At 44.0% G+C, this 27,373-nt stretch overlaps 1 protein-coding gene and 1 long non-coding RNA gene across 3 annotated transcripts in view; both read right to left on the bottom strand.

Moving 5' to 3' along the window:
* Positions 1-7,481: 7,481 nt before the first annotated feature.
* Positions 7,482-7,996, bottom strand: LOC139376861 (uncharacterized). Its single transcript, XR_011627966.1, has 3 exons — positions 7,872-7,996; positions 7,740-7,805; positions 7,482-7,673 (listed from the first exon to the last, which is right to left on the bottom strand). It is a non-coding gene; the product is annotated as an uncharacterized lncRNA (long non-coding RNA).
* Positions 7,997-9,499: 1,503 nt separating this feature from the next.
* Positions 9,500-27,373, bottom strand: part of LOC139376859 (endothelial PAS domain-containing protein 1-like) — a 131,851-nt gene continuing 113,977 nt past the window's right edge. For both annotated transcript variants that reach the window (XM_071119822.1, XM_071119823.1), the window contains exons 3-16: positions 25,647-25,795; positions 24,491-24,575; positions 23,146-23,258; positions 22,728-22,930; positions 18,474-18,580; positions 15,749-15,896; positions 15,217-15,425; positions 14,425-14,642; positions 13,852-13,965; positions 12,968-13,446; positions 12,751-12,847; positions 12,483-12,585; positions 12,178-12,345; positions 9,500-11,835 (exon numbers count right to left, since the gene is read on the bottom strand). In XM_071119822.1, coding sequence (XP_070975923.1) covers positions 11,684-11,835; positions 12,178-12,345; positions 12,483-12,585; positions 12,751-12,847; positions 12,968-13,446; positions 13,852-13,965; positions 14,425-14,642; positions 15,217-15,425; positions 15,749-15,896; positions 18,474-18,580; positions 22,728-22,930; positions 23,146-23,258; positions 24,491-24,575; positions 25,647-25,795 — 2,345 coding nt within the window. In that variant the 3' untranslated portion in view covers positions 9,500-11,683. The remainder of the gene's footprint in view (positions 11,836-12,177; positions 12,346-12,482; positions 12,586-12,750; positions 12,848-12,967; positions 13,447-13,851; positions 13,966-14,424; positions 14,643-15,216; positions 15,426-15,748; positions 15,897-18,473; positions 18,581-22,727; positions 22,931-23,145; positions 23,259-24,490; positions 24,576-25,646; positions 25,796-27,373) is intronic.

Genomic DNA, 27,373 nt, shown 5'->3' with positions numbered 1-27,373 from the left:
AAATGTAGAAAAAGTCAAGGGGTCTGAATACTTTCTGAAGGCACTGTAGATTATGTCAGCGGTATGATCAGGGGCACACAAACCAGACGATTGAGATGGTGTCCCTGAAGTTTTTAACACAATGTCTCCTCCATCATTTCCTATGACCGAAAACAGCTTCTGGACATCAGAACAGCGATCACTATCCTCGATTTGGATGAACATTTCTACTTCAGCAAGTTGGCAGCTCTGGATGTTTTATTAACTTTGGACCAGGCCCTAATCCTCAGGACTCAAAAGAGGAAGTAGCGGTGAAAGAGAGGCAGGCGAAGCGGCATCCTGACGAGACTACATTGGCGAGCAAATAGACCGCCATTGCCCTCTGTTCTATTGGCGAATTTGCAGTCACTGGAGAACAGACTGGATGAGCTCCGTTCAAGGCTATCCTAGCAAGGAGACCTAAAACGATGTTTCTCAGAGTCGTGTCTCAACAAGGACATGGATATATACCTTGCTGGTTTTTCTATGCATCGTCAAGACCGGACAGCAGACTCAGGTAAGACGAAGGGAGGTGTGTGTCTTTGTTAACAGCGGCTGATGCGCAATATCTGATGTTAAGGAAGTCTCAAGTTTTTGCTCGCCTAAATTAAAATATCTCATGATAAGCTGCAGACCTTACTATTTACCAAGAATAACACCCCAACACACACATACACACAAACATGTATTATTCCTCGTGTCACAATTTACATTTTTATTTGATTTTATTATCTTTATCTCTGTATTGTCAGAAAATGACCCTTAAGTAAGCATTTCACTGTTAGTCTACACCAGTGTTAACGAAGCATGTGATTTTGGGGGGGAGGGGGAGCGTAGTGGCGCAGCGGTCTAAGGCACTGCATCTCAGTGAAAGAGGCGTCACTACAGTCCCTGGTTTGCATCCAGGCTCTATCACATCCGGCCGTGATTGGGAGTCCCATAGGGCGGCGCACAATTGGCTCAGCATCGTCCAGGTTTGGCTGGGGTAGGCCGTCATTGTAAATAAGAATTTGTTCTTAACTGACTTACCTAGTTAAATAAAGGTTACATTTAAAAGAAGCAAAGAAAATTACCTAGGTAAATAAAGTGGAGCCATGGGAGGTAGTTCCAGTCTGTGTCTGCCCCTGTCTGTTGAGGACGGAAGAGGAAGTGCGTCATAACTAAAAACTAAAATAATAGGGACAATAACAAAGTTGGAGAGGCGGGGGTAGGGTAGTGTGATGGTGTTGGCAGGCCTTTAGCCAGCGGCACAACTGGAGAAAATCAATAGGGGGGACTCATGGTCTTCTGGACTTAGCACTGAGAGGAAAGAGATTGGATTGAAAATGTCTGATGTGTCATCTCGCATCGGGTCAGATGGGGACAAAGGTGGTTCTTCTCAGACCTGTCCTAAAAACTGTCCTATTCAAGAGATCCCTGATGCAAAATTATGTACCTTACATAGCACAGACCTCAAACAGACTGTGGACTGTCCTGATAAACTTCAGTCCGCCTGAAAATTCACAAAATATGTCCACTGATCTCTCTCTGACCTTTCTCCTAAGCTCCCTCCACCAAGAGGGGAATTCACAGTCACTTCAGCTGGGATCTAAAATAGACAATAGTGAATTAATTAGTTCCTGGGCATCATAATAATCACTAATCTAATACATTTGCCAGATATCCTGCTTCCATCCCAGTTCAAGGAAGCGGTTTGGTACAGGTTTTGTGGTTATTGGCACCGAAGGCCTCTCTCACACAGTCACAGAAAGATATATAAATATATATATATATATATATAGAGAGAGAGAGAGACAGAGAGAGAGAGAGAGAGATGAGAGAAAGATGGAGAGAAACTCAGAGGGAGAGAGAGGGGGTTTATCGAGAGGAGGAGGGAAAGATTGAGAGAGGCAGCGAGGGACCCAGAGAGAGAGAGAGTGCAGGGCTGGAATGTTTCTTTAATTAACATGTCTGAAACGGCCCAAAGTTCTGGAGCTGCTCTCTCCTCTGGCATGCTTCAGTGCTGGCAGGCCCGAGGAGGCAGGAGTGAGCGCTCTAAGGACCCCACACTGGTGTAGACCTTACCATGAAATGCTTACTTACGAGCCCTTAACCAACAATGCAGCATTTTAAAAAAGTAAGTAATTTGCTTAATAAATTAAAGGAAAAATAGCAACACAATAAAATAACAACAACGAGGCTGTACATTACGGGTGGAATTTTGGTATTTTATTAGGATCCCCATTAGCGGTTACAAAAGCTGAAGCTAATCTTCCTGGGGTCCAACACAAAACATGAAACATGACATAATACAGAACATTAATAGACAAGAACAGCTCAAGGACAGACCTACATAGAGTACATTTACAGAACACTGTCTATTATTGCTGCTATTGCCTATTATATATCCTGTTGCCTAGTCACTTTACCCCTACCTACAGTTGAAGTTGGAAGTTTACATACACTTAGGTTGGAATCATTAAAACTTGTTTTTCAACCACTCCACAAATTTCTTGTTAACAAACCATAGTTTTGGCAGGTCGGTTAGGACTACTTTGTGTATGACACAATATATGTTTCCAACAATTGTTTACAGAGAGATTATTTCACTTATAATTCACTGTATCACAACACCAGTGGGTCAGAAGTTTACATACACTAAGTTGACTGTGCCTTTAAACAGCTTGGAAAATTCTAGAAAATTATGACATGGCTCTAGAAGCTTCTGATAGGCTAATTGACATCATTTGAGTCAATTGGAGGTGTGCCTGTGGATGTATTCAAAGGCCTACCTTCAATCTCAGTGCCTATTTTCTTGACATCATGGGAAAATCAGAATAAATCTGCCAAGACCTCAGAAAAAAATTGTAGACCTCCACAAGTCTGGTTCATCCTTGGGAGCAATTTCCAAATGCCTGAAGGTACCACGTTCATCTATACAAACAATAGTATGCAAGTATAAACACCATGGGACCACGCAGCTGTCATAGCGCTCAGGAAGGAGACGCGTTCTGTCACCTAGAGGTGAACGTACTTTGGTCCAAAAAGTGCAAATCAATCCCAGAACAACAGCAAAGAACCTTGTGAAGATGCTGGAGGAAACAGGTACAAAAGTATCTATATCCACAGTAAAACAAGTTCTATATCAACATAACCTGAAAGGCCTCTCAGCAAGGAAGAAGCCACTGCTCCAAAACCGCCATAAAAAAGCCAGACTATCAGACTTGCAACTGCACATGGGGACAAAGATCATACTTTTTGGAGCAATGTCCTCTGGTCTGATGAAACAAAAGTAGAACTGTTTGGCCATAATGACCATTGTTATGTTTGGAGGAAAAAGGGGGAAGCTTGCAAGCCGAAAAACATAATCTCAACCGTGAAGCACAGTGGTGGCAGCATCATGTTGTGGTGGTGCTTTGCGGCAGGAGGGACTGGTGCACTTCACAAAATAGATGGCATCATGAGGAAGTAAAATTATGTGGATATATTGAAGCAACATTTCAAGACATCAGTCAGGAAGTTAATGCTTGGTCGCAAATGGGTCTTTCAACTGGACAATGACCCTAAGCATTCCAAAGTTGTGACGAAATGGCTTAAGTGACTCTCAAACCCAGATCCGGGAGCGTAATCATCGCCTGACACTAATTAGCATAACGCAACGGACTTAAATCTTCCTAGAAAATCTTCCTAGTCATGAAAATCACAAATGAAATATATTGAGACACAGCTTAGCCTTTTGTTAATCACACTGTCATCTCAGATTTTCAAAATATGCTTTACAGCCAACGCTAGACAAGCATTTGTGTAAGTTTATCATAGCCTAGCATAGCATTATGCCCTGCTAGCAGCAGGCAACATTTTCACAAAAATAAGAAAATAAATCAAATTAAATAATTTACCTTTGAAGAACTTCGGATGTTTTCACTCAGGAGACTCCCAGTTAGATAGCAAATGTTCCTTTTTTCCAAAAATATTATTTTTGTAGGCGAAATAGCTCCGTTTGTTCTTCACGTTTGGCTGAGAAATCGACCGGAAAATGCGGTCACTACAACACCAAACTTTTTTCCAAATGAGCTCCATAATATCGACAGAAACATGGCAAACGTTGTTTAGAATCAATCCTCAAGGTGTTTTTCACATATCTATTCGATAATATATCCACCGGGACAATTGGTTTCTCATTAGAATCGATTGGAATAATGGCTACCTCTGTACTTTACGCAAGATTTTCTGCGGGAGCCATCATGTGACCACTTGCTCAATGTGGTCCCTTACGGCTATTCTTCAACATAAATGCGTAAAAATACGTCACAATGCTGTAGACACCTTGGGGAATACGTAGAAAGCGTAAGCTCATTCGTAGCCCATTCACAGCCATATAAGGAGTCATTGGCATGCAGCGCTTTCAAAATATGGGGCACTTCCTGATTGGATTTTTATCTGCGTTTCGCCTGTAACATCAGTTCTGTTATACTCACAGACAATATCTTTGCAGTTTTGGAAACGTTAGAGTGTTTTCTATCCAAAGCTGTCAATTAGCGTGTGCAAGCAAGGAGGCCTACGAACCTGACTTAGTTACACCAGCTCTGTCAGGAGGAATGGGACAAAATTCACCCAACTTATTGTGGAAAGGTTGTGGAAGGCTACCCGAAACGTTTGACCCAAGTTAAACAATTTAAAGGCAATGTTACCAAACACTAATTGAGTGTATGTAAACTTCTGACCCACTGGGAATGTGACGAAAGAAATAAAAGCTGAAATAAATCATTCCCTCTACTATTATTCTGACATTTCACATTCTTAAAATAAAGTGGTGATACTAACTGACCTAAGACAGGGCATGCTGTTTCCTCCAGCATGTCAGGAATTGTGAAAAACTGAGTTTAAATGAATTTGGCTAAGGTTTATGTAAACTTCCGACTTCAACTGTTTATGTACAGTACATAGCTACCTCAATTCAGTGGTGGAAAAAGAGCCCAATTGTCATGCTTGAGTAAAAGTAAAGATACCTTAATGTAAAATGACTCAAGTAAAAGTGAAAGTCACCCAGTAAAATACTACTTAAGTAAAAGTCTAAAAGTATTTGGTTTTTAAATATGCCTAAGTATCAAAAGTAATTGTAATTAGTAAATATACTTAAGCATCAAAAGTAAAAGTAAAAGTATAAATTATATTAAGAAAACCAGACGGCACAATTTTCATGTTTTCCACCATAATTTGCTAATAAATTCATTAAAAATCCTACAATGTGATTTTCTCTGGATTTTTTTTCTCATTTTGTCTGTCATGGTTGAAGTGTACCTATGATGAAAATTACAGGCCTCTCTCATCTTTTTAAGTTGGAGTTGCACAATTGGTGCAACTTGCACAATTGGTGGCTGACTAAATACTTTTTTGCCCCACTGTATATAGATGGATGGATGGATAGATAGGTGGATGGATGGTGCACTGGTTGTCTACATGATAAAGAGTGAAGCAATAGTGTGTTATAACAGAGTACTTCTTTTATTTCTGGTCCCAGAACCAAATGGAGTAACTGGCCAGACCAGCACGCAGACAAGACTTGTTCTAGGTGCCCAGATTCATTCTGTACCAACCACACACAGTGCAGAATGAGACATGATGTGGAAACATTTCTACATGTTTTCAAATGCTTTTGTCTCAAAATAAACTTAAGGTGTCAGAAAGTGAATGTGACTGGGAGCAGTGTTGTTATTATTCCCAGGGAGTGAACTCACACTAACCCTGCCACAGCAGGCACTTGTCAGAGTTGACTGCAATGTGTGTTTGTCTAGGACAAAAGTAAGAACCACTGTATGAGAGTGGCACTTTTAATATGACTGTATTATATGAGATTTAAAAGATGCAGATAAACCCGACTAAAGAAAACAGAAGACAGCTGGCTTGCAGGAAGCATAACTTACAACAGAACAGGTGATAGATATGAATATAGATATAAAAAGCTAGTTAATAGCCCATGTCAACTGTGTTGGAGTGCCTTTGGAATGTTCTTTCACAGTTTCATAAGACACTACTCAAATATCAATAGATCTTCATATCTATGTAGAAGGGAGAGTGTTTTCATAAAGCCCTGGATGACAGTCATTATGACGTTCCTGTCTTTTGTGAATAGGAATTTCATTTTGGAACGTTGGCGGGTCCATTGGAAGTTGTGCATTATAATGCATTAGGCATGCAGTATCTCATAAGGCATTGTACATGTGCTTATAATGCATTATGAAGGCTGTATAGGAAGTGTTAATATTTTTTATTTTTGCATTGACTCTATGCACACACACACTGCTACTACTCTGTTTATCATATATCCTGATACCTACATGTAGTCATCTTACCCCTATACATATCTACCTCTACCACTCCAGTATCCCTGCACATTGTAAATATGGTACTGGAACTGACCTGTGACAATAAAACAATGAAACATGTATCACATCACAAACGGCAGGTAAGATCAGTACGCTTTAATAAGATATCAGTGCAGAAATACGTCTTCTTATTGGGTTCAGTTCCCCATACAGTAATAACAAAAATAATAACAATATAATAATGTCAATATGAATTCAATATAAATCATAGGATCATCTAAAACAGTGGTTCCCAACCAGGGGTACTAGGACTCCTGGGGGTACTTGGCCTATCCACAGGGTTACTGGTAAAATGCACATGAGACCATAGGGTTACTGGTAAAATGCACATGAGACCATAGGGTTACTGGTAAAATGCACATGAGACCATAGGGTTACTGGTAAAATGCACATGAGACCATAGGGTTACTGGTAAAATGCACATGAGACCATAGGGTTACTGGTAAAATGTGCATGAGACCATAGGGTTACTGGTAAAATGCACATGAGACCATAGGGTTACTGGTAAAATGCACATGAGACCATAGGGTTACTGGTAAAATGCACATGAGACCATAGGGTTAATGGTAAAATGCTCATGAGACCATAGGGTTACTGGTAAAATGCACATGAGACCATAGGGTTACTGGTAAAATGCTCATGAGACCATAGGGTTACTGGTAAAATGCACATGAGACCATAAGGTTACTGGTAAAATGCACATGAGACCATAGGGTTACTGGTAAAATGCACATGAGACCATAGGGTTACTGGTAAAATGCACATGAGACCATAGGGTTACTGGTCAAATGCACATGAGGGGGTACTTCAGTGTTACTCCGGGCAGAGCAGTTGGTGGTACGGTAACCAAAAAAGGTTGGAAACCACTGATCTAAAATAACTATAAGACATCCACAAATGTAATGGATAAAAGCAGAACATATCCCAAGGAAAAAACAACCCTCATTATATTTAGTAGCCTAGAATGCTGATATTGTCTTTAAAGAGGACGAGAACTGAGATTGTTCAATTATTCATATTTGTATGTTTACTTTTTGGGCCCTTCAAGTGTCACAGTAGCTACAGCTAGGACTGGTGGATAGCCTTCCTTCTGCAATTACCATTTTGGGACTTCCCTCTAGCCTACTCATTTCACATACAGGAGCACAATTTAGGCCACACCCCATCTGCAGTTCCATCTGACATCCCAGCCTCCTCTCCGTCAGGAACAGGAGCGGGGCCAGCCTCCTCTCTGTCAGGAACAGGAGCGTGGCCAGCCTCCTCTCCGTCAGGAACAGGAGCGCGGCCAGCCTCCTCTCCGTCAGGAACAGGAGCGCGACCAGCCTCCTCTCCGTCAGGAACAGGAGCGCGGCCAGCCTCCTCTCCGTCAGGAACAGGAGCGCGGCCAGCCTCCTCTCCGTCAGGAACAGGAGTGTGGCCAGCCTCCTCTCCGTCAGGAACAGGAGTGTGGCCAGCCTCCTCTCCGTCAGGAACAGGAGTGTGGCCAGCGAGGCAGAGAACTTAATCTCTATCTAACTTTGGTTTTCTTCTAATGCTTAGAATTCAAGTAATAACGAGACATTTAATCTCATATAAGTTTAATATAACAAATGCAAAGCATGGGACTTTTGCTTGCTTTTACATGTTAAATACTGCATATCTGGGGGTTTTAGACAGCGCATATAGGGACCAAAACCAGATACTTGTCAGCTAACAGAGTGGTCTGATCTAACTATCTGTAATTTGTCATTGTTCCCACATAATAAATAAACACATACAATTATACATCCTAACATTTTATCCTTGTGTTTAATTTATCTGGGATGTGGGTAATTTGAGGAAACGTCCCACATTCCATTCACTTTGGCTCAACGAAAACAAGGAGCATATTTTCTCATGTCTTTGGAGGAACTCACTGTGTCGATATATTTCCATTAACAGTGGAAGCAATGTTTTGTCTTGGTTAGAATGTGCTAGAGTTGACAAGGTGGCTAAACTTGGCAGGGATGTACCTTAAAATGAACGTGGGAGGGAAAGAGAAAGAGCGAGAGGGATGAGAGGGGGGGGGGGGGGGGGGGGGGAAGAGCGAGAGAGCGAGACCGAGAGAGAGAGAGAGATGAGCTGACTACTGAGTGAAGTAGCGTGTGAAGAGATCAGTGCATCAGTGGGCAGGCTGAGCAGGATGTATCCCTCTCTGTCAGTCACAGTTCAGCACCACAGTCCCTCTCTATCTGTCCCTCAGTTCTCCATCTCACTTCTATCTCCGTCTCTGTCTCATAGCTCTATCACCACCTGCATCTGTTTCAACAGGTTTCAACAGGTATCTGCCGCCCATTTCTCTAAGTCTATATTTAACTATTGCGCCATCTAACCCAGAAATAATCTTAGATTCAACCGTTTAAATTTGGAGATTTTTGTATTGACAAAACATGTTCTGCCAAGCTGTCAAGGGAAGTGCCTGAGTATTTGATATTGACCATTGGTCTTTAAAGTGTTTAGTGTATCACCCTCACTAATTTAACACCCTTTTCACCACATTACAGCCTCTGGTTTCTTATTAACAACCTAAACCCGCATTAAATCAACACAGTGCCAGACACATAGGTCGACGTGCTGAATCTGATTCTTTATCTTTCTAGAATTCTCTCCTTTAGAGCGTCTCTCTGTTTGGACTGGACTTCTAATTACATCTACTCAACATACTGGATCTGACACTAGAGCTCTCCAAGCTAAACATCTGGATTTGTATAGGCCAGTGTAGTTTTATAGGACAATCTACTGTACGTCTACGTCTACAACCTGTGCATTTGAAGGGCATAACACTGGGCTGAATCAACATTGAGACAACCTTAAGGCAATGTTAAGGCACATCCTGTCTGTTATGAATCACCTTTAAAGACAATCTCAGCAAGAAAAATGAATAACAGCATCAAAATACAGTGTTACTGAAAGTGGATCCATGAAACATATAAAGTTGCCTCTACAAATGCAAGATGGTTATATCTATAAAGCACCATCACCTGTTTAGATACTGTTGAAAGATATTACTTTTGTGTCAATTTCTTTTGTTTACAATATTCAAAATGCTACATGTCAAAAGTGGAACTTAGAAAATGTTATCGTTTTTTCCCTCTCCATTTTCTTTTTTCTTTAAAGCGCAACAACAGATCAGTACTGGCCTGCTAACAATTTCATTATACTTGTGCATACACTCTGGAAAAAACAAAAAACAAAACAGACACCAGCACTATGGAGTAACATCTAAAACACAGGAATACAATCTGCATCTACTGGGTAGATAAGACAAAGTACCAAGGCACATAAACACTAAAACACTATCTTGACATTATAGTAGAAACTTTATAGCTTCTGTCTTTAAATACATATATGTGTGTACGAAGCTAAATTCAAACTTTTAAGTGGTCACCACACAAAGACAAAGACCTAAAAATGAGAATGAAATAGAAAGAAAGAGAAGGAATACAGAAAAAGAGTCTCAATGTCAATAGCGAGTTGCCATCTCTTAAACTAAGGAAGTGTTCAAATCCACAAGCGGCTCCCGGCATTATACCTAAAGGAGGACATTGCCATTGGCTACACGGAGTCGCATTAAGAGAAATCCCATGCAACCTTGTTTACAACTTGTTTACAAGTTCAAACACTGGAATGCGATATTTAATTTACACCTCGATTAGGCTGATAGAAATCCTAATTATTTAGTTTAATGATTCTCAATTTGAGTGTCATGTAATTTCTATATAGCCTAGACTTACTCATTCTGAACTTGTAATGCGAGTGGGACCGGTGTGGCTTTGTGACAATGACCACACGAGCAACGTCTCTTACTTAACAGCTGCAACGCAGTTAAACCTGCGACACGGCTAAAACGCCAGCTGTGCGGGTGTCGGCTATCACTGGTTAACGCTTGATCTTAGTGAATCTAGGCCACAGGTGGCTGCTGGCACCTTTATTGGATTGAATGGGCTCATAGTAATGGCTGGAATGGAATGAATGAAAAGGTATTGACACATCAAACACATGGTTTTATTGTGTTTGATACCATCTCATTCACTTCATTACAGTCATTATTATGAGCCGTCCTCCCGTCACCACCCTCCTGTGATCTAGGCCAAAGTCTCTCTGATTCTGATATGACTTCTAATGCCATGAAAAAGGTACCAAAAATAGCACTCTCCTCCCTATGTTGGGGGCACGTTCTGATTGGACCAATCAACTTCATGGCAAGCACTGTAACTATCCAGTGAGCTCACACTGAGGGAACAATAGAAACATGCAAACAGACACCAGTGACTGAAGGAAACTAGACAGTAAGGAATGGGGAAAGGGTAGTAAAAGAACAACAAAAACGTTTATTTAAAAAAAAACCTGGATGTTATGCTTACATTCGGTGAAGTTTCATCTGGATTTCAGACTGTTTTGTTTGTTAGTGTGTCTATGACAGCGTCGTACAGACAGACAGACAGACAGACAGACAGACAGACAGACAGACAGACAGACATGGTGAAAGAAGAAAAGTAGGCTACAGATCACACAATTGGGGGGACAGAATAGAGCTTGAGAACACTGAAACAGATCAAATCGTTTAACAGAAATAGACTAATAACTAAGAATTATACACGTATATAATTTATGATGATAAAGACAACAAAAATAGAACAGAAGCCACACGTTTTTCTAATGATACATAGGGGCAGTAGGGTGGATGGATGAGGAGGAGGCAGGGTATGTGTGGCTTTGACGATGAAACAGGTTTGTATGGGGCTTGGTATGGTAGGGTGGGTGGGTGGGGCATGGTGGAGTAGTACTATGTTAGATGTGCCAGGACGTTAGGACAGGGGAAGCGGCTTGGCTGAGGTGTCAGTCAGTGTTGTAGAGATGTGTTAGTCTAGGGTGTATTGGCTAAGACTATTGGAGGGTAAGGATGGGTAGAGGTGAGGTTGGTGAGGGCTATGTCTAGGTAGGGTAGGGTAAGATAAAGTACGGGAGGGGGTATATGTCTGCGTCTCGGAGGTCTGGTCCAGGGCTGGGTAGGGTAGGGTGGGGTGGGTGGGTGGGGGAGTAGGGGGTGTAGTGCTGGGTCTAGGTGGCCTTGTCCAGGGGAGGGTAGGGTAGGGGAGTAGGGGGTGTAGGGTTGGGTCTAGGTGAACTGGTCCAGAGGAGGGTAGGGTAGGGGAGTAGGGGTGTAGAGCTGGGTCTAGGTGGCCTGGTCCAGGGTAGGGTAGGGGAGTAGGGGGTGTAGGGCTGGGTCTAGGTGGCCTGGTCCAGGGTAGGGAAATGCAGTAGGGGGTGTAGGGCTGGGTCTAGGTGGCCTGGTCCAAGGCTCTCAGTAGGTCACTGCCCTGCAGCAAGTGCAGGTTGCCTTGGAGAGGGACATTGACCTCGCAGTCGTAGCGGGTGAGCTCTGGCAGACAATAGGTCTCAAAGGACGGGCCCAACAGCCGACTGGCAACCCCTACACACACAACAAACATGTAGACAGTCCATTAGTAGGGAGGAAATGGCTTTGGGGCAAAAGCCAATCAACCTTCATCTGAGGAGGACAGTCAATTGACTATGGTGCCAAGTCATGGAAAAGGACTGTGATTACAAAACCAAGGATATTATTTGTCCAAATCAATTTCTAAAAATAGATTTGAACATGTTGTTTCATCATTGCCTAAATCCCCACGTGAACATTAACATATTTTCTTTGCCTCTGGCCAACTGGTTGCTACTAGTTTGACCAGTCAATCTTTTAAATGACGTACGACACATGGGAGTTGCATTAGAATGGAAATAAAAATGACAGGCTTACCCTCAGTTTTGGGAGAGGGCAGCATACGGTATTCTCTGTAGTTGCACCACTGTTCGGGGAAGGCTTTTTTAGGTGCACTGTTTCCACATCCTGGATACTGGGACTTCCTGTGCCGTTGAAGGGGGCTGAGACACTGGTCAACACCCCCATGTATGCACATACCTTTATCTGTAAAAGAAAGAGGAAGAGAGATATTAAGATGAGTTCAATATTGCTATATTTTCTCTACTATGGTTTTTACTATAAGTGATATTTGGCATTTTGGTTTGCACACTGTATGTCCCACATTGTCCACCATCCAGTACCTGCCAGTGAGCTGGTGCTGAGAGATCTATCCAGGATGGCACAGCTTTCATTCCTCATCCTCTTCCACATCATCTCTGATGGCGTACTCAGGGTGGAGTCACCCTGATAAACGCAAAAACAGACACACATTACAGTCGAAAACTTAGTCAAAAGTCTGTAGTTTCCGCATCTAATACAACTCTCATGAAATATTTAGCAGTGAGCACACACAAACTGAATACACACATCATAGCCTACGGTCATAAATCAGTGAGAGGGTATACGTACCACTGCCATTTGCGTGAAGGAACGCTTGAAGTTGTTGGCTATGGCGATTCTAGCAGGACTCATGTCTCTGTAGGCCTGGACAAAGTTCTCCATTGACCTGCAAAAGAACATCACATTACTTCACCATCTCTGTAGATCAACTCTAGCTTTAACAACCATCAGTACAGGAACTGAATTCAATCAGTAGGACAGACACACTGAAGGTCCACTACAGTACCTCTGCTTGTGCATCCTGTTGACCGGCATGTTCTGACATGAGTTGCTTCCGCCCATGGCGTCCACTTGTTGTTGGTAGTGTAACGGGGGATCGGGGGGCCACTGCAGGTTCTGACGTCCGCCCATGGAGGACAAAGGGGTGCTGGCTAGGGTGTGGTAGGGGGTGATCTGTGCAGGGCCTGTGTAGGGCAGAGTAGGCCTGGAGTCCATGGGGCTTATTTCACTGTGGTTGGGGCCTCTCTTGTCTCCTGGGGCCCACTTGGCGGGCTGGTAGTGGGCAGACTGTGGGGATCCCAGGGGCTGGAAGAGGCTGGCGATGTTGCTGAACCCGTTCTGTGTGGTGCGGTGTCCCATTTGGTCAGCGGCCCCCTCGGTGCCTCCAGGGGCCTCTTCAGTAATGATGGGGTGGAGTTGGAAGTCTTCTCCGTCCATGGGGATGTAGGGAGCCAGGGTCTCCAGATCCAAATCACTCAGGACCGACTGAGAGGGTCACATCAAATCAAACTTCTGAAGTGCATTATGACATTGCAAGACAAAAAGTGTCCAACATACAGTCAGACCAGAAAGCAACCCCACTGCACACTTTGGTTAAAGGGCAATTCCACCACTTTCAACCCCATTTTCATTATCTCCAACACAATACCAGTGTCTACATATGTTAAAACGGTACATTTCTATGTTGAGCATACGAAATATAAAGTTGAAGTTGAAAAGATTTGAAAGAACAGTGATTTTCTAACACTATGAGATTGGCGGTGACAAAGGGACGCAAGAAAACACCCCCATCCAGCTAGAAACACACTGCAGGTTTTTAAAATCACTTTTTCTTACTTTTAATCTCACACTGGTTGAGTAGTGGGTCTGTGAAGTGCCAGTGAAACTGACCTGAGTGCTGCCGGGGCTCTTGGGCCCCTCTGTGTCCAGAGCAAAGAGCTTCTCAGTCAGCTCTACCTTCAGGTCACTCTCTCTCTCGCTGTAGTAATCCCCTGGGCTGCTGGGCTGTACCCACAGAGAGGAGGGAGAGTGGGAGACCAAGAGAGAGAGACCAAGAGACAGAGAGAGGACGTGACATGACAAAAGCTCCATTGAGCCCTGAGTAACTAGTGACCACTGCTTATTCCAACCATCCACCCCCTCCATTCTCACCACACTCTGCCCCCTGTCCCAAACACCCAGGATCCGTGCCCACACCATCACACATGCACACACACGCACAAACAAGCGCACACATGGTGACAAACACACACATTGTGACACACACTTAGGCTACACACACACAAACACACAAGCGTACCAAAACACAATACATAAACCATGAGTCACATTCATTTGCAGTGGAAGAAAAACTGGTAATGAAGGCTTGTGCTAGCGGACGTGGTGTTGGTGAATGAAGTAGTAGATGACAGAAGAATGATAGAAGAGTGAAAAAGGACACCAGGGACAGTAGCAGCTACATACCGTGGAACAACTGCTCAGGCTAGGGGGGGCAGTGCTGGGGGTGGCACTGCCTGGTGTGGGGTTCTGGGGCACTGAGAAGGTGGCAGCCATGTGGTTGGACATGTCTCCTGCCGGGCAGGGCTTGTGGGCATCACTGCCCCAGCCCTGGGGGGCCGGAGGGGGCATGGGAGACATCTTGGGGTAAAGAGGAGGATGAGGCTCCTCAAACTGTGGCCTTCCTGTAGGACACAATCATATAAACAGTAGATGGTTAATATTCCTGTTTTCATAGAACTTAGGCCATTACCTTAAACTAGAAATGGTCTAATCTTGTCCACCAGCCGGCTGTCTCTCTGTAGAACCGTCTGGTTTCACATTGCCTCAGAACCGGACTTGACTGGTCTATGGCTGGAGCGGACGAAACAACCTCTGTTTTTAATTGTCTGATCTGTCAGTCCATCACCATCTAGCTTAACTCATTGTGGACTTCAAAGTGTGATCAGCGTAAGTGATTTAAACAAGAAAGTGAGTTTGGAAAATCTGAAAGTACGCATCTTAGAAATAGTTTTCACATAGATGTACTTTATGCGCCAGCAATTGGAGTCTGGGGACGACGTTAGAGACGGCATAACTATAACTAAATGTTTAACTTCTACCATATCATGTGACATGGAGCATGGCATTGGGGAGATGTATTGTAGTAATGGGATGATATGGGTATAGTTAGGGGGAAATGGACAGTATAACGGAAGATATTGGTATGGTTAGGGAGACATCTAAAGCAGAATGGGAGATATTGGGGAGTGTTCTGACCAAAGTCAAGGGTGATGACGGCGTCTCCAGGTGTGGGAGCCAGCTGAGCAAGGTCTTCTGGCTCCTCTTTGAGTTTGGTGAACAGGGTCTTGATGGGCTCCGCGGCCACCGCAGCACCACTCTGGGTGAAGAAACTGTTCATGTGGTGTGGCTTGAACAGAGACTCAGTCTGGTCCATGGAGAAGATCATGGACTTGTTCTCCACGTCACTAAAAAACACACAGAGAGACAGAGGGATACCTCAGGGATGTGTTATGTTACCACCAGATTTTAAGACTAAAATGAAGCTACTGTCATACTGTAATCTCACATTTGAACCAGCAGCCTTCCACAATCACTTTCTCCCCCCAATATTGTACATAATGGGCCAGTTTCCTGGACACAGGTTAGGCCTAGTCCTGGACTCAAAAATAATTTCAATAGAGGACCTCCAGTGAAAAAACATGCTATTTCATCCAGGAGTAGGTTGATGGTCTGAGAACCTCAGATTAATGGGCCCTATGTTCTGTTTCTGCTTGTTCTTTGACCCTACCTGAGGACGTAGTTGACACAAACGATGCACTGCGGCTGGGAATTCCGGCTGTTGTAGATGACTGTGCCCTGGGTCTCAACCCACACGTAGCCTCCATGTTTGGCCAGCATTCGATACTGTCCACTCACTGCCTGACCTTTACTGCACACTGTACAGAGAGAGAGAGAGAGAGTCAGTATAAAACTAGCTGGATGGAGGTGAAAAGAAGAGCAACTCAGAGAGCAAATAGCAGAGCAAAGAGGAGAGAGATTCAGGTCAGGGCAACACTAAGAACGAGGATGAAGAAGAGAGAGATTCAGGTCAGGGCAACACTAAGAACGAGGGTGAAGAAGAGAGAGATTCAGGCCAGGGTAACACTAAGAACGAGGGGGAAGAGGAGAGAGATTCAGGCCAGGGTAACACTAAGAACGAGGGTGAAGAAGAGAGAAATGTAGGGGTGAGGAGAGATAGAGAGATAGATAAGTATCAGGAGAGAGAAGGAGGGGATGGCCTAGCTGCTGTCCTCAGTGTGGGTTGGCCCAGGCCCAGGACTGGCGTGGGAAAGCAGCAGGCCTGGGGTCGTAGGGTTCATCCTAGGGCAGGATTAGAGCGAGTAAATACAGACCAGAGCATTTGCTGCTCTATTGGCCAGTCACGTTGCCGCAGAGACCAGGCCCAGCCTGGCCGTCTGTGTCTCTGGGCCGGAAGGGGGCCACATAGAGAGGCTATTCTCTGGAGGAGAGGCTGGCTGCCCAGTGCATTCAGTCTGCTAGGGCTAACCACACCACTGATAGATGGATGCGGTTTCATAGACTGTAACAAGGAGCTTGGAGCTCACTTGATGTGTTGAGAGTAGAGCTACCACAACTAGGATGTAAACAAACACACACAAACATAGAGGGGTACACACACATACACACACTCCCACCACCACACAAGTCAACAGAACTGTCCCTGCTCCAGGTAGATTTGCTTTCAGCAAACAACACAACCCAGACCCTGGCTTGTTTTTCTCTCCTTTTCCCCTCTCTCCTGTTACAGAGAGAGGCTTTTAATGATGTGTAAATGTCACTGGGGGACAGAAGCCATCCCACTGGAGGGCCTCATTACAGGGGCAATGTGGGACACCTGGTCCCCTGTCATCACAGACGCCCTGCGCTCCTCTTATCTCCCCCGTCACAGGTCAGCCCTAATGGGATTGAAGACATCTTAATACCGGCCCAGGTCCACAGAGCCTCACTAATGTAATAAGGCCTGTTTTGAATTATAGTCATAACTCACACATGCATCTGAAATGTAATTTGGCTGAGAGAGAGAGGGGCCTAGTGGAGTTTAGATGTGATGTGAGGGTGTTGTGTGTGAGGTGGGCTGGGGGCTGATCTCTGTGTTAGAGAAGCTGGTGGACGTCAACATGGATTGGGTTTCATCTCTGGGCTGGTAAAATGAATACATATACATAAACAGAGAAGGAGGGATGGGGATAGAAATCTACAGGGATTTGAAGACAGCCTGTTACAAGTATCACAAACATAAAAAAAAAAACTGTTGTTTCGTTTAAGGCAACAATCTAAAAACGATGAAGTGGATTAATGGTTTTAATGAAATGCAGAGAAAGGGAGCTCAGTACCGGTCTCCTATAGACTGAATGAGGTGCTGCTCTGACACTGTAAAGTCTTGTGTCTTGTTCCCCCCTACACCAGTGACACCGGAGAGCTTGGGAACCAGGCCGCAGCGTCTAAGACTGGACCATCCACCCAGTTCTCTAAGAACCAGCTCTGCTAGATATATTCTCTCTCTCACTCTCTCTTTTATTCTCTCCCTCTCTTTTATTCTCTCCCTCTCTCTTTTTTAGCAGGCTCACATGTTGTGGCTATTAGAGTCCCTATGTAGGAGTAATTCATTAAGTACGGGCCTAGGGCTAAGAGACTGCTTTTTCACAACAGAACTGGGGGGATAGTGTGTGTGTGCGCGTGTGCCTGCGAGAACAATTGTATACGTATGTGTTAATATGTGTGTGAGTGTGTAAATGTGTGTGTAGCTAACTGAGGTTCATACAGAGCTTTACCAGGGAGAGAAGAGGAGATTTAAGGTCATCAACACATGGATGAGACATTTCCCCCCACTTCAAAATCGTTCTATCTGTTGTCAGGCTTTGAGTGAAGAGTCAGCATGCTCTTTGTCATCCCTGAGTTAAGGAGTCAGCATGCTTCAGTTCGGCTGGCGGCTAGCCAAAGTCGGCTAGGCGAACTGAACGGGTGTGCTCGCATACTCCCTTATTAAAAGACCTTCGCTTGAAAAACAAGAAAAAAGCACAATAGTGCTGTTTGTCCAATTTGAGAAGTCAGAGCCAGTATACACTTCTTCAAAATAGTCAGAATTAATCTAAGATAACTGTCATTCATGTTGTATTTTTTTTTGCTGAGGAGATCTTAGTGGCGCAATTTGACATCTAAGAATAAAAAAATGTGCATGAAAACGAGTCGTCACTCATTGAATGGTGACAAAGATTTTATTGAAGAATCCCTACAGTTGACCAATCACGGATGAAGGGGCGTAGACTTTGGCTGCAGAACTTCGGCTGGCCTTGAAAAAAATATGTTGTGCCCAACGGCCCGAAAAACCCTTGCCGAAGTCCAAAACGTCACAGCATGTCGTCATAATGTATACACAAACTCTTCCAAAATGTTTCAGCTGGGAAGCATGCGGATGCGTTTTCAGTGTACTCAGTTTTAGTGTGGACACTCACGGTTCTGGTGGCTCTTGGTGACACTGTCAGAGTCCAAAGCGTGGTAGAACTCATAGACAGAGCGGCCCAGCAGATCTTCAGGACTGTAGCCCATCAACTCAGTGACTCTGCAACACACAGAAATACAGACACCCGTTAACACTGTTCTGTCTCGCTTTTTCCTCCTCTATTTGTCTCTCTCTCTGTCTCTTGCACACATTCACGCACACACAGTGTTGGAGAAACTACTCTAGTTTACCAAGCTACCAAGTACTTCACACTGGAAGAAGTTTAGCTACAGTAAAGCTACCCTTAAGAAAAATATAGTTTAACATGAATGAAGTTACTTTGAAAAGTAGTTAACTACATCACAACGACTTAGTGATAAATTATCATATCTTCTATCTGAAATGTCATAGACAAAAAATTGCAAGAACAGATTACTCTGGAGTCAGATGTTAACAGAATGTGTAATTTAGTTCTATTAAACACAAGAAGTATGTTTAAAGTGAGAATTAGGTCAATCTGATACCAAAAAAGAAAGAAAAGGATTGCCTACTTCACCCATATTTTATTTTAGCAAATAAAGTAGTGTGTAGTTACAGTATTTGAAATTAGTTCATCCAATGGGGAGGACGGACTCGTGGTAAGAGCCGGAGCGGAATAGTGGAATGGTCTTAAATACATAAAACACATGGTTTGATGCCATTCCATTCACGTAGCTCCAGCCATTATTATGAGCCGTCCTTCCCCCAGCAGCCTCCACTGATATACATTCACGCTACACACACATGATGACTGCTGCTACTAGACTTGTACTATTGCTAAATACTGCACTAATGAAACACTTGCTCTCCAATTCCCCCCTTCCCGACACACGTATAAATATTGAACTTCTCACCCTCAAACACATTGAGAGCATCATGTGCAATTCATGAACCCTGGATGAAAATATATATTTAGATAAGTCCCGAAAGAGCATGGCATATTTCCGCTCTTACAGCTCCGCTCTTTGCCAGCAGATAACACCTTGATTTTGTGAAATAGGAGAGACACCTTCTCTCCCTCTCCAGGCAGATCTCTAGTGGAAAAACTGTCTTTCATTCACAACTGAACTTTCACCTCTGACATAAAGTCCATTGACTCTCGTGTGATCTGATCTGTTAAACGCTAATTGTTTTACCCTTAATCCTTTTAGTTTGAGCTGCCAAACGTGATGTTCTGTTCAAGCCAAACTGTCTCAATCTCTTTTTCTCACTCTCTATTTTCCATGTTCTACTGTCTTTCTCTCCCTCTCTCCTCTACCACAGCAGCAGTAAGGATGGTAAGTGGGGAATGGTCAATGGGCATAGGAATTCTAGATCTTTATGGTCCATTGATCGCTGTGGGGCTGGGGACGTTCCATTCCATTCATATTTTGGGAAATGGAGTAAAAGCATTGGAAACTCGGATTCCAAAAGCTCGATTGTGGAGGTTATAGGTCATCGACATGGTGGTTACACCAAACTTCAGTATTTCCCTGTTCTGTAGGAGAACTGTACCTCCTTGTCTAATCTAGTGGTTTTGAGTCACTGCACTCAGGTCACTAATCTACAAGGTCCTGTAGCTCAGTTGGTAGAGCAAGGCGCTTGCAACGTCAGGATAGTGGGTTAGATTCCCGGGACCACCTGTATGTAAAATGTATGCACATATGACTGTAAGTTGCTTTGGATAAAAGCGTGTGCTAAATGGCAAATATTACAATGCTTGTGGGGATTATTATTTATTTGTGAACTACTCTGAGTATACAAAACATTAGGAACACCTGCTCTTTCCATCACCAGGTTAATCCAGGTGAAAGCTATGAACCCATATTCATGTCACTTGTTAAATCAGTGTAGAAGAAGGGGAGGAGACAGGTTAAAGAAGGGTTTTTAAGCCTTGAGACATTCAGAGGGTGAATACAAAATACTTTAGTGCCTTTGAATGAGGTATGATAGTAGGTGCCAGGCACACCGGTTTGAACATGTCAAGATCTGTAATGCGGCTGTGTTTTTCACTCTCAACAGTTTCCTGTGTGTATCAAGAATGGTGCACTACTCAAAGGACATCCAGTCAACTTGACACAACTGTGGAAAGCATTGGAGTCAACATGGGCCAGCATCCCTGTGGAACGCTTTCCACACCTTGTAGAGTCCATGTCCTGATGAATCGAGGCTGTTCTGATGGCAAAAGGAGGTGCAACTCAATATTAGGAAGGTGTTCCTAATGTTTTGTACACTCAGTGTGTTAGACAAAGGCCCTCTCTTAGTGGTCCTGGGCTCTTGTCCTGTTGTTATGTAACCCCTGACAGCTGCACCCGGAGGGTTTGTGATGGAGGGAGGAGGTGGGGGGGATCTTTGAAGGCCTCTCTATTCTAAACCCATTTCACTAATCACTTCCTGTGGATGAGTTGCAACCAGAGGGGCGTCAGTCAGCTAGCAATCCAGCCAACCAACCAGTCAGCCAGACAGCCAGTCCGCCAGCCAGCTAGCCAACCACGGGCACAGATAAGTCCTCCCTCACTGCATCATACCCACACATAGGTTGTGTTGTTTATGCGATTGAGTGATTTGTGTTTTTACCTCTGAGGGATGTGGGTTTAGGTGTTAAGTACAATAGAGAGCTCTAAACTCTCCCAATGATGCCTGTATAATCTTCAACAAGATGAAGGGGGTTTGGTTTGTGTTTTTACAGGTCAGCCGGTAGACCTCCACTTATTATAAAATCAGAGAAATGTCTTAAAAAGGTAAAACAATGATGCAGACCCTGGATTAATACGTAGTTTCCATGTTGAAATAGCCACAATAATGATGATTGGAAGCTTATGTGCCAAGTCGCCTCAATCATGAAACTTTTCTCTTAGCCTTGCAGGTGCAAAGGGTCAAAATATTCTGACCCAAGCAAGAAGGAACGTTTTGAATGTTGAAGTTTAAATCAACATTACATAAACATTTCTGAGTTCTTTCTCTTATTTTCAGCCTTTCTCCTCTCCTAGGGGGGCGTCCTAAAGCAACCCGTGGCGTGCCAGGTGGGAGCACTGACCAGGACCACTAATGAGCATAATGACGTGCGCCAGGCATCATGGGCCCTCACCTCATTTGCGTAATTGGAGACGATTTGTGCAACGATTAAATTTAACAAAATGCTACAAAAGTAAAACGGGCCTCTTGTTCGCAGGAAGGTACCCGCTGTTCTCAAAAGGAACCTTTTGTCTTTGCATGAGCGCTTGATCAGATTACAGAAAAACCCGACCGGTGTGGTTTCAAGCAGCGAGGAGGATGGAATGTTTTTCTCTGCCGGTGAGACCAGTTTTGGCTGAAAGATGGCCGCTGTGTCTGTGATGCAGTTGGCCCAGAGGGAACAGCAGACACTCCTAACAGGGACATCAATCATAACGGAAACATGGCGGTAGGACCTGGACTTGTCACTAGTGTCAGAGTTGTCACGGTGACATGGTGCCATGGTTGGCGTGGTGATAGGCGCACAGCGCTCTCTTTGTGTGAAACGCCCTGAGAACATGTTGTGGGTAACTTCTGGCGCTCATTGAAGATGCCGTGCGAGAGGCGTATTTACATGTCGTTCTTCATGTTTTTTCCTATCTGGTCCTGCCAAATCAAACTCCTTCAGTCAGTATATCATTACCCCCAGCCTGTTTGCATGCTTGTGTGTGTTTGTGTTTTTTTGCATAATTTGTCGTTCAGTGACAGCACCTGATTTGGAGTTTTACCAGAGTTTTACCAGAGTTTTACCAGAGTTTTACCAGAGTTTTACCAGTCACTGCAGCTGCTGCTTCTCTTGCCCAGGACCTACACGTTAAATGTGTGTGTATGTGTGAGTTGTACTCTATGTATGAGAATGAAATGGGTACATCATTTATGTATGAGTATGTATTTTAGTCTGTGACTATGCATATATAGAGAGTGAGTGTATGCCTGTGTGTGAGTATGTGATATGGTTTGTGTGTGTGTTCCCTGTTGCTATAGTACTGTAAGTTAACTTTGTGTCCCTGCTGGGAGTGTGTGTCAGTGTGTGTGTGAGCGTGTATGTATCTGACAGTGTGTGAGTGAGTGAGTGTGTGTGAGCGTGTATGTATCTGACAGTGTGTGAGTGTGTGTGAGCGTGTGTGTATCTGACAGTGTGTGAGTGTGTGTGAGCGTGTGTGTATCTGACAGTGTGTGAGTGAGTGTGAGCGTGTGTGTATCTGACAGTGTGTGAGTGTGTGTGAGCGTGTGTGTATCTGACAGTGTGCGTTACCTGTCGTCGCAGTAGGTGAACTTCATGTCCATGCTGTGGCGGCTCAGGAAGGTCTTGCTGTCCAGGGGCGTGTCGATGTTGGAGGGGTGGGGGATGGGCTCACACATCATCACTAGGCAGGTGAGAGGAGGCTCCTTGAACCCACACAGCCCATGAGGGGCGCAACTGTTGTACACCTTCAGGTGGCCAGTGCAGTGCAGAACCTAGGAAAGCAGAGGAGACACACATATATCAATAATATTCTATATAAAAACGATTAGATGCAACGTCTGATGTCACGCCTCAGGATATCATCTCATTGATTCAGTGCGGTCCTATTCTAAATAAACAACACAAAAAATGATTGACTATAAAAAAATAAACAACATGAGTAGTGATCGCAGTGATCTTGTATCTTCTGTTAGTTCCATGCACTCACTTTCCAGCTGGCTGATTTCAGGTTGACAGTGCGTCCACGGTTTGTCACTGTGCACTTCATCCTCATGAAGAAGTCTCTCTCAGTGCTCAAGGCTTTCCCCTTCTTCCCAGTGCCTGTGAAGAGACATACAAAGATAATTATTGCGGGTTAGCTTTCAAGAATGTGACATTTTCACCTTAATTTTCCAGTCACATGCTTGTGAGATTAAAGTTTGTGTGAGGTCAAGGTTTCGGTTTCTTTACACTCCTCTTTTTACCACCAATGTGAACACAAGCACTGTCCTGTGTTTCTGGAGTAATACCTTGCATACCTGGATCAGCAACTCAGTCCAAAACGGCTGATCATGAAAGCTGTTAGTGGTGACAGCATCACTACATAGTAGCACATTCACCACAGAGTGGCTGCAGCCGAGCTGTTAAACCACAAGGCCAGAGTTCAGCCCTGGGTGGCGTTCTTCAGACACTGGCTGCTAGCCGTGGTGCAAGGCAGAGACTTGTGGGTACAGCTGATAAGGACTGTTAAAGGGGGGCACCATGAGGGGGGTGGCGCCAGGGAAACGCCTGGCATGGATTGCAGTGTGTGTGGACACAACAGCAGCGCACGCTCGTCCACCAACCTTTCCACCCTCCTCTGGCCCCTCCTCTATCAACAGTCCCAGGAAGGGGCCATAGGAGTCGGCCTACTAGGTCCCTGGTCTGATCACCATGGTGTGGCTCACCCCGGAGCGAGAGAAATGGATTCAATAACAAAAACAACAGAACAGCAGAACACAGGGAGATTAGAGGGGAACTGGGGAGAGACGCAGGGAAAGAGCCAGTGTGTCCAGAATATTATTTCTACCATCATTACAGTATTTTCTCTTGGCATGGCACACAAGACATGGCCGAGATAGCTGTTATTTTAGTGTTATTAAGTAATTATATACACATTTATTGTCCAACAGCAAGTGTTCATATGGTAGTGGAGTAATGTTTATAGCCTGGAACATGAAGTTATGTTAACTATTCACTGTGTGTGCAATTTTACAACTTCTGATTAACACAATAGGCTAAGGCTGCTATAGAGAACACAGTGTGTGTGTGCGTCCGCCCAGAGACAGTATGGCATTCCATCCTTCCTATCTCAGAGAGCCACTGTGATCCGCTCCTCTCTCCTTTCTTCCTCTCCTCTCGTATCAGTCCAAGTCCCTTGTCCCAGCACACATTCACCATGCACACTTTTCTATCTCTCTGTTGGCGAGCTATAGATTCCACTCTACACGGTCGCTGCATGTTTTGGTATGTGCACGTGTTAATTAAACGACAGTTACGACACACTCTTTCACATGAACAGAGAGAACACGTACCATTTTTCAGACTCAGGTTCTCGCGAATCTCATCGTGGTCGCAGGGGTGGGTGAAGTCAAAGATGCTTTGTCCAGTCAACTCTACCTGTAGACACACACATATGGTGTCACGTCAGCAAGGACACAGACAGTGACAATCATTTGTTACATTGCCAAAGAGACTAGTAACACCTACATTCAGCATTCAGTCACAGTAAAGAGGTTATGAAGTCTCTGGCTCTCTGAGAGCATTGGTTATAAGAGACATTAGCTGTAAGAAATATAGGAGGTAAAACTGATAGTGTAAAAAGTGGTAGAGGGCCTTCTGTCCTACATAGCTAGGTAGTGCCAAACAGGCCTCTGACAGGGCTGACATTTCACACGCCTATGAGAGACATCACCAGCTACAGCCCATCTCTGTGTGTCTGCCTTCCTGTCTGTCTGTCTGCCTTCCTGTCTGTCTGTCTGCTTGTCTGTCTGTTTTTCTGCCTGCCTGTCTGTCTTTCTGCCTTTCTGCCTGTCTGTCTGTCTCCAGGGAGAGAGTACTGGATGCATTGTACATAACAAACAACCTGATTATGTATGATGTTTCAATCATGTAATGTTTCTGCTCACCTGTCTGTCTTTCTGCCTTCCTGTCTGTCTTTCTGCCTGTCTGTCTGTCTTTCTGCCTGTCTGTCTGTTTTTCTGCCTGCCTGTCTGTCTTTCTGCCTTCCTGTCTGTCTTTCTGTCTTTCTGCCTGTCTGTCTGTCTCCAGGGAGAGAGTACTGGATGCATTGTACATAACAAACAACCTGATTATGTATGATGTTTCAATCATGTAATGTTTCTGCCTGCCTGTCTGTCTTTCTGCCTTCCTGTCTGTCTTTCTGTCTGTCTGTCTGTCTCCAGGGAGAGAGTACTGCATGCATTGTACATAACAAACAACCTGATTATGTATGATGTTTCAATCATGTAATGTTTCTGCCTGCCTGTCTGTCTGTCTTTCTGCCTTCCTGTCTGTCTTTCTGCCTGTCTGTCTGTCTTTCTGCCTTCCTGTCTGTCTTTCTACCTTCCTGTCTGTCTTTCTGCCTGTCTGTCTGTCTGTCTGTCTCCAGGGAGAGAGTACTGGATGCATTGTACATAACAAACAACCTGATTATGTATGATGTTTCAATCATGTAATGTTTCTGCTCACCTGTGTTAAGCCCATGAACTTGTTGATGTTTTCTGAGAGGAAGATCATGTCGCCGTCTGATGTAACCACAGTGACAAACCCCTCCAGTGACTTCAAATACATACTGTCCGTCTGTCTGTCCTCCTCAGTCTCTGCACCGTTGGAGCAGCCTTTGGGAAAACACTCACGTCAGATGTGCAACATTATATAACTGTGTGTGTGTTTGTGTGTGTACGTGTGTGTGTTCGGCACAAGTTTGTCTCATTGTGAATGGCGACAGCCAGTCTTACTGAGGTCCGACACATAACAAAAAAATACATACAGACTAAATACTTTACACCGAACAAAAATATAAAACGCAACATGTAAAGTGTTGATCCCATGTTTAATGAGCTGAAATAAAAGATCCCAGAAATGTTCCATGTGCACTAAAAGCTTATTTCTCTCAAATGTTGTGCACAAATTTGTTTACATCCTTGTTAGTAAGAATATCTACTTTGCCAAGATAATCCATCCACCTGACACGTGTGGCATATCATGAAGCTGATTAAACAGCTTGATCATTACACAGGTGCACCTTGCGCTGGGGACAATAAAATGTGCAGTTGTGTCACACAACACAACGCCAAAGATGTCTCAAGTTTTGAGGGAGCGTGCTATTGGCATGCTGACTACAGGATTTGAATGTTCATTTCTCTACCATAAGCCACCTCCAACATCGTTTTAGAGAATTTGGCAATACGTCCAATCAGCCTCATAACCGCAGAGCATGTGTATGGCGTCATGTGGGCGAGCGGTTTGCTGATGTCAACATTGTGAACAGAGTGCCTAATGGTGGGGGTGGGGTTATGGTATGGGCAGGCATAAGCTACAGACAACAAACACAATTGCATTTAAATCGATGGCAATTTAAATGCACAGAAATACCTTGATGAGATTCTGAGTTCCATTGTGATGCCCATTTCTTTTAAGGTATCTGTGACAAACAGATGCTTATCTGTATACCCAGTCATGTGAAATCCATAGATTAGGGCCTAATGAATTTATTTCAATTGACTGATTTCCTCTAATGAACTGTAACTCAGTAAAATCTTTTAAATTGTTGCATGTTGCATTTATATTTTTGTTCAGTATATATACATTTCTAAACATTGACATGTAGTATGTGTGTGTATGTGTGTGTGTGTGCATTTATCAGTTACACATACATGTCAATACGTACACACAACAAGTAGGTCACACAGGGGAGAGGCGTTGTGCCGGGAGGGGTTGCTTTATTTGTTTTTTAATAGCAGGTTTGCTGTTCACTTGCGCTATATGAGATGGAAGGTAATTCCATGCAATCAAGGCTCTGCATAATACTGTATGTTTTCTTCAATTTGTTCTGGACCTGTTTGTGTGTGTGTGTGTGTGTGTGTCAAGCTTGTTTTCCTTCTTGAAGCCCTGGCCCATGTCCAAAACAAACCAGAACAACTTCATCCTGCATCTCTGAACACTCCCAAATCCCCTGACCTTCCCTTGGTCGCTTCCCTCACACACACACACACACACACACACACACACACACACACACACACACACACACACACACACACACACACACACACACACACACACACACACACACACACACACACACACACACACACACACACACACACACACACACACACACACACACACTTGAGAAAGGCTGTTGCTTTAAGTGTCCATCTTAAGGCACACACTAATGAGTTAGCCTTAACCTT

Source organism: Oncorhynchus clarkii, chromosome 20 (assembly GCF_045791955.1).
Source record: "Oncorhynchus clarkii lewisi isolate Uvic-CL-2024 chromosome 20, UVic_Ocla_1.0, whole genome shotgun sequence".
Taxonomy (NCBI): domain Eukaryota; kingdom Metazoa; phylum Chordata; class Actinopteri; order Salmoniformes; family Salmonidae; genus Oncorhynchus; species Oncorhynchus clarkii.
The sequence above is the reverse complement of the archived record's forward strand: the minus strand, read 5'-3'. Positions and strand labels throughout refer to the sequence as shown.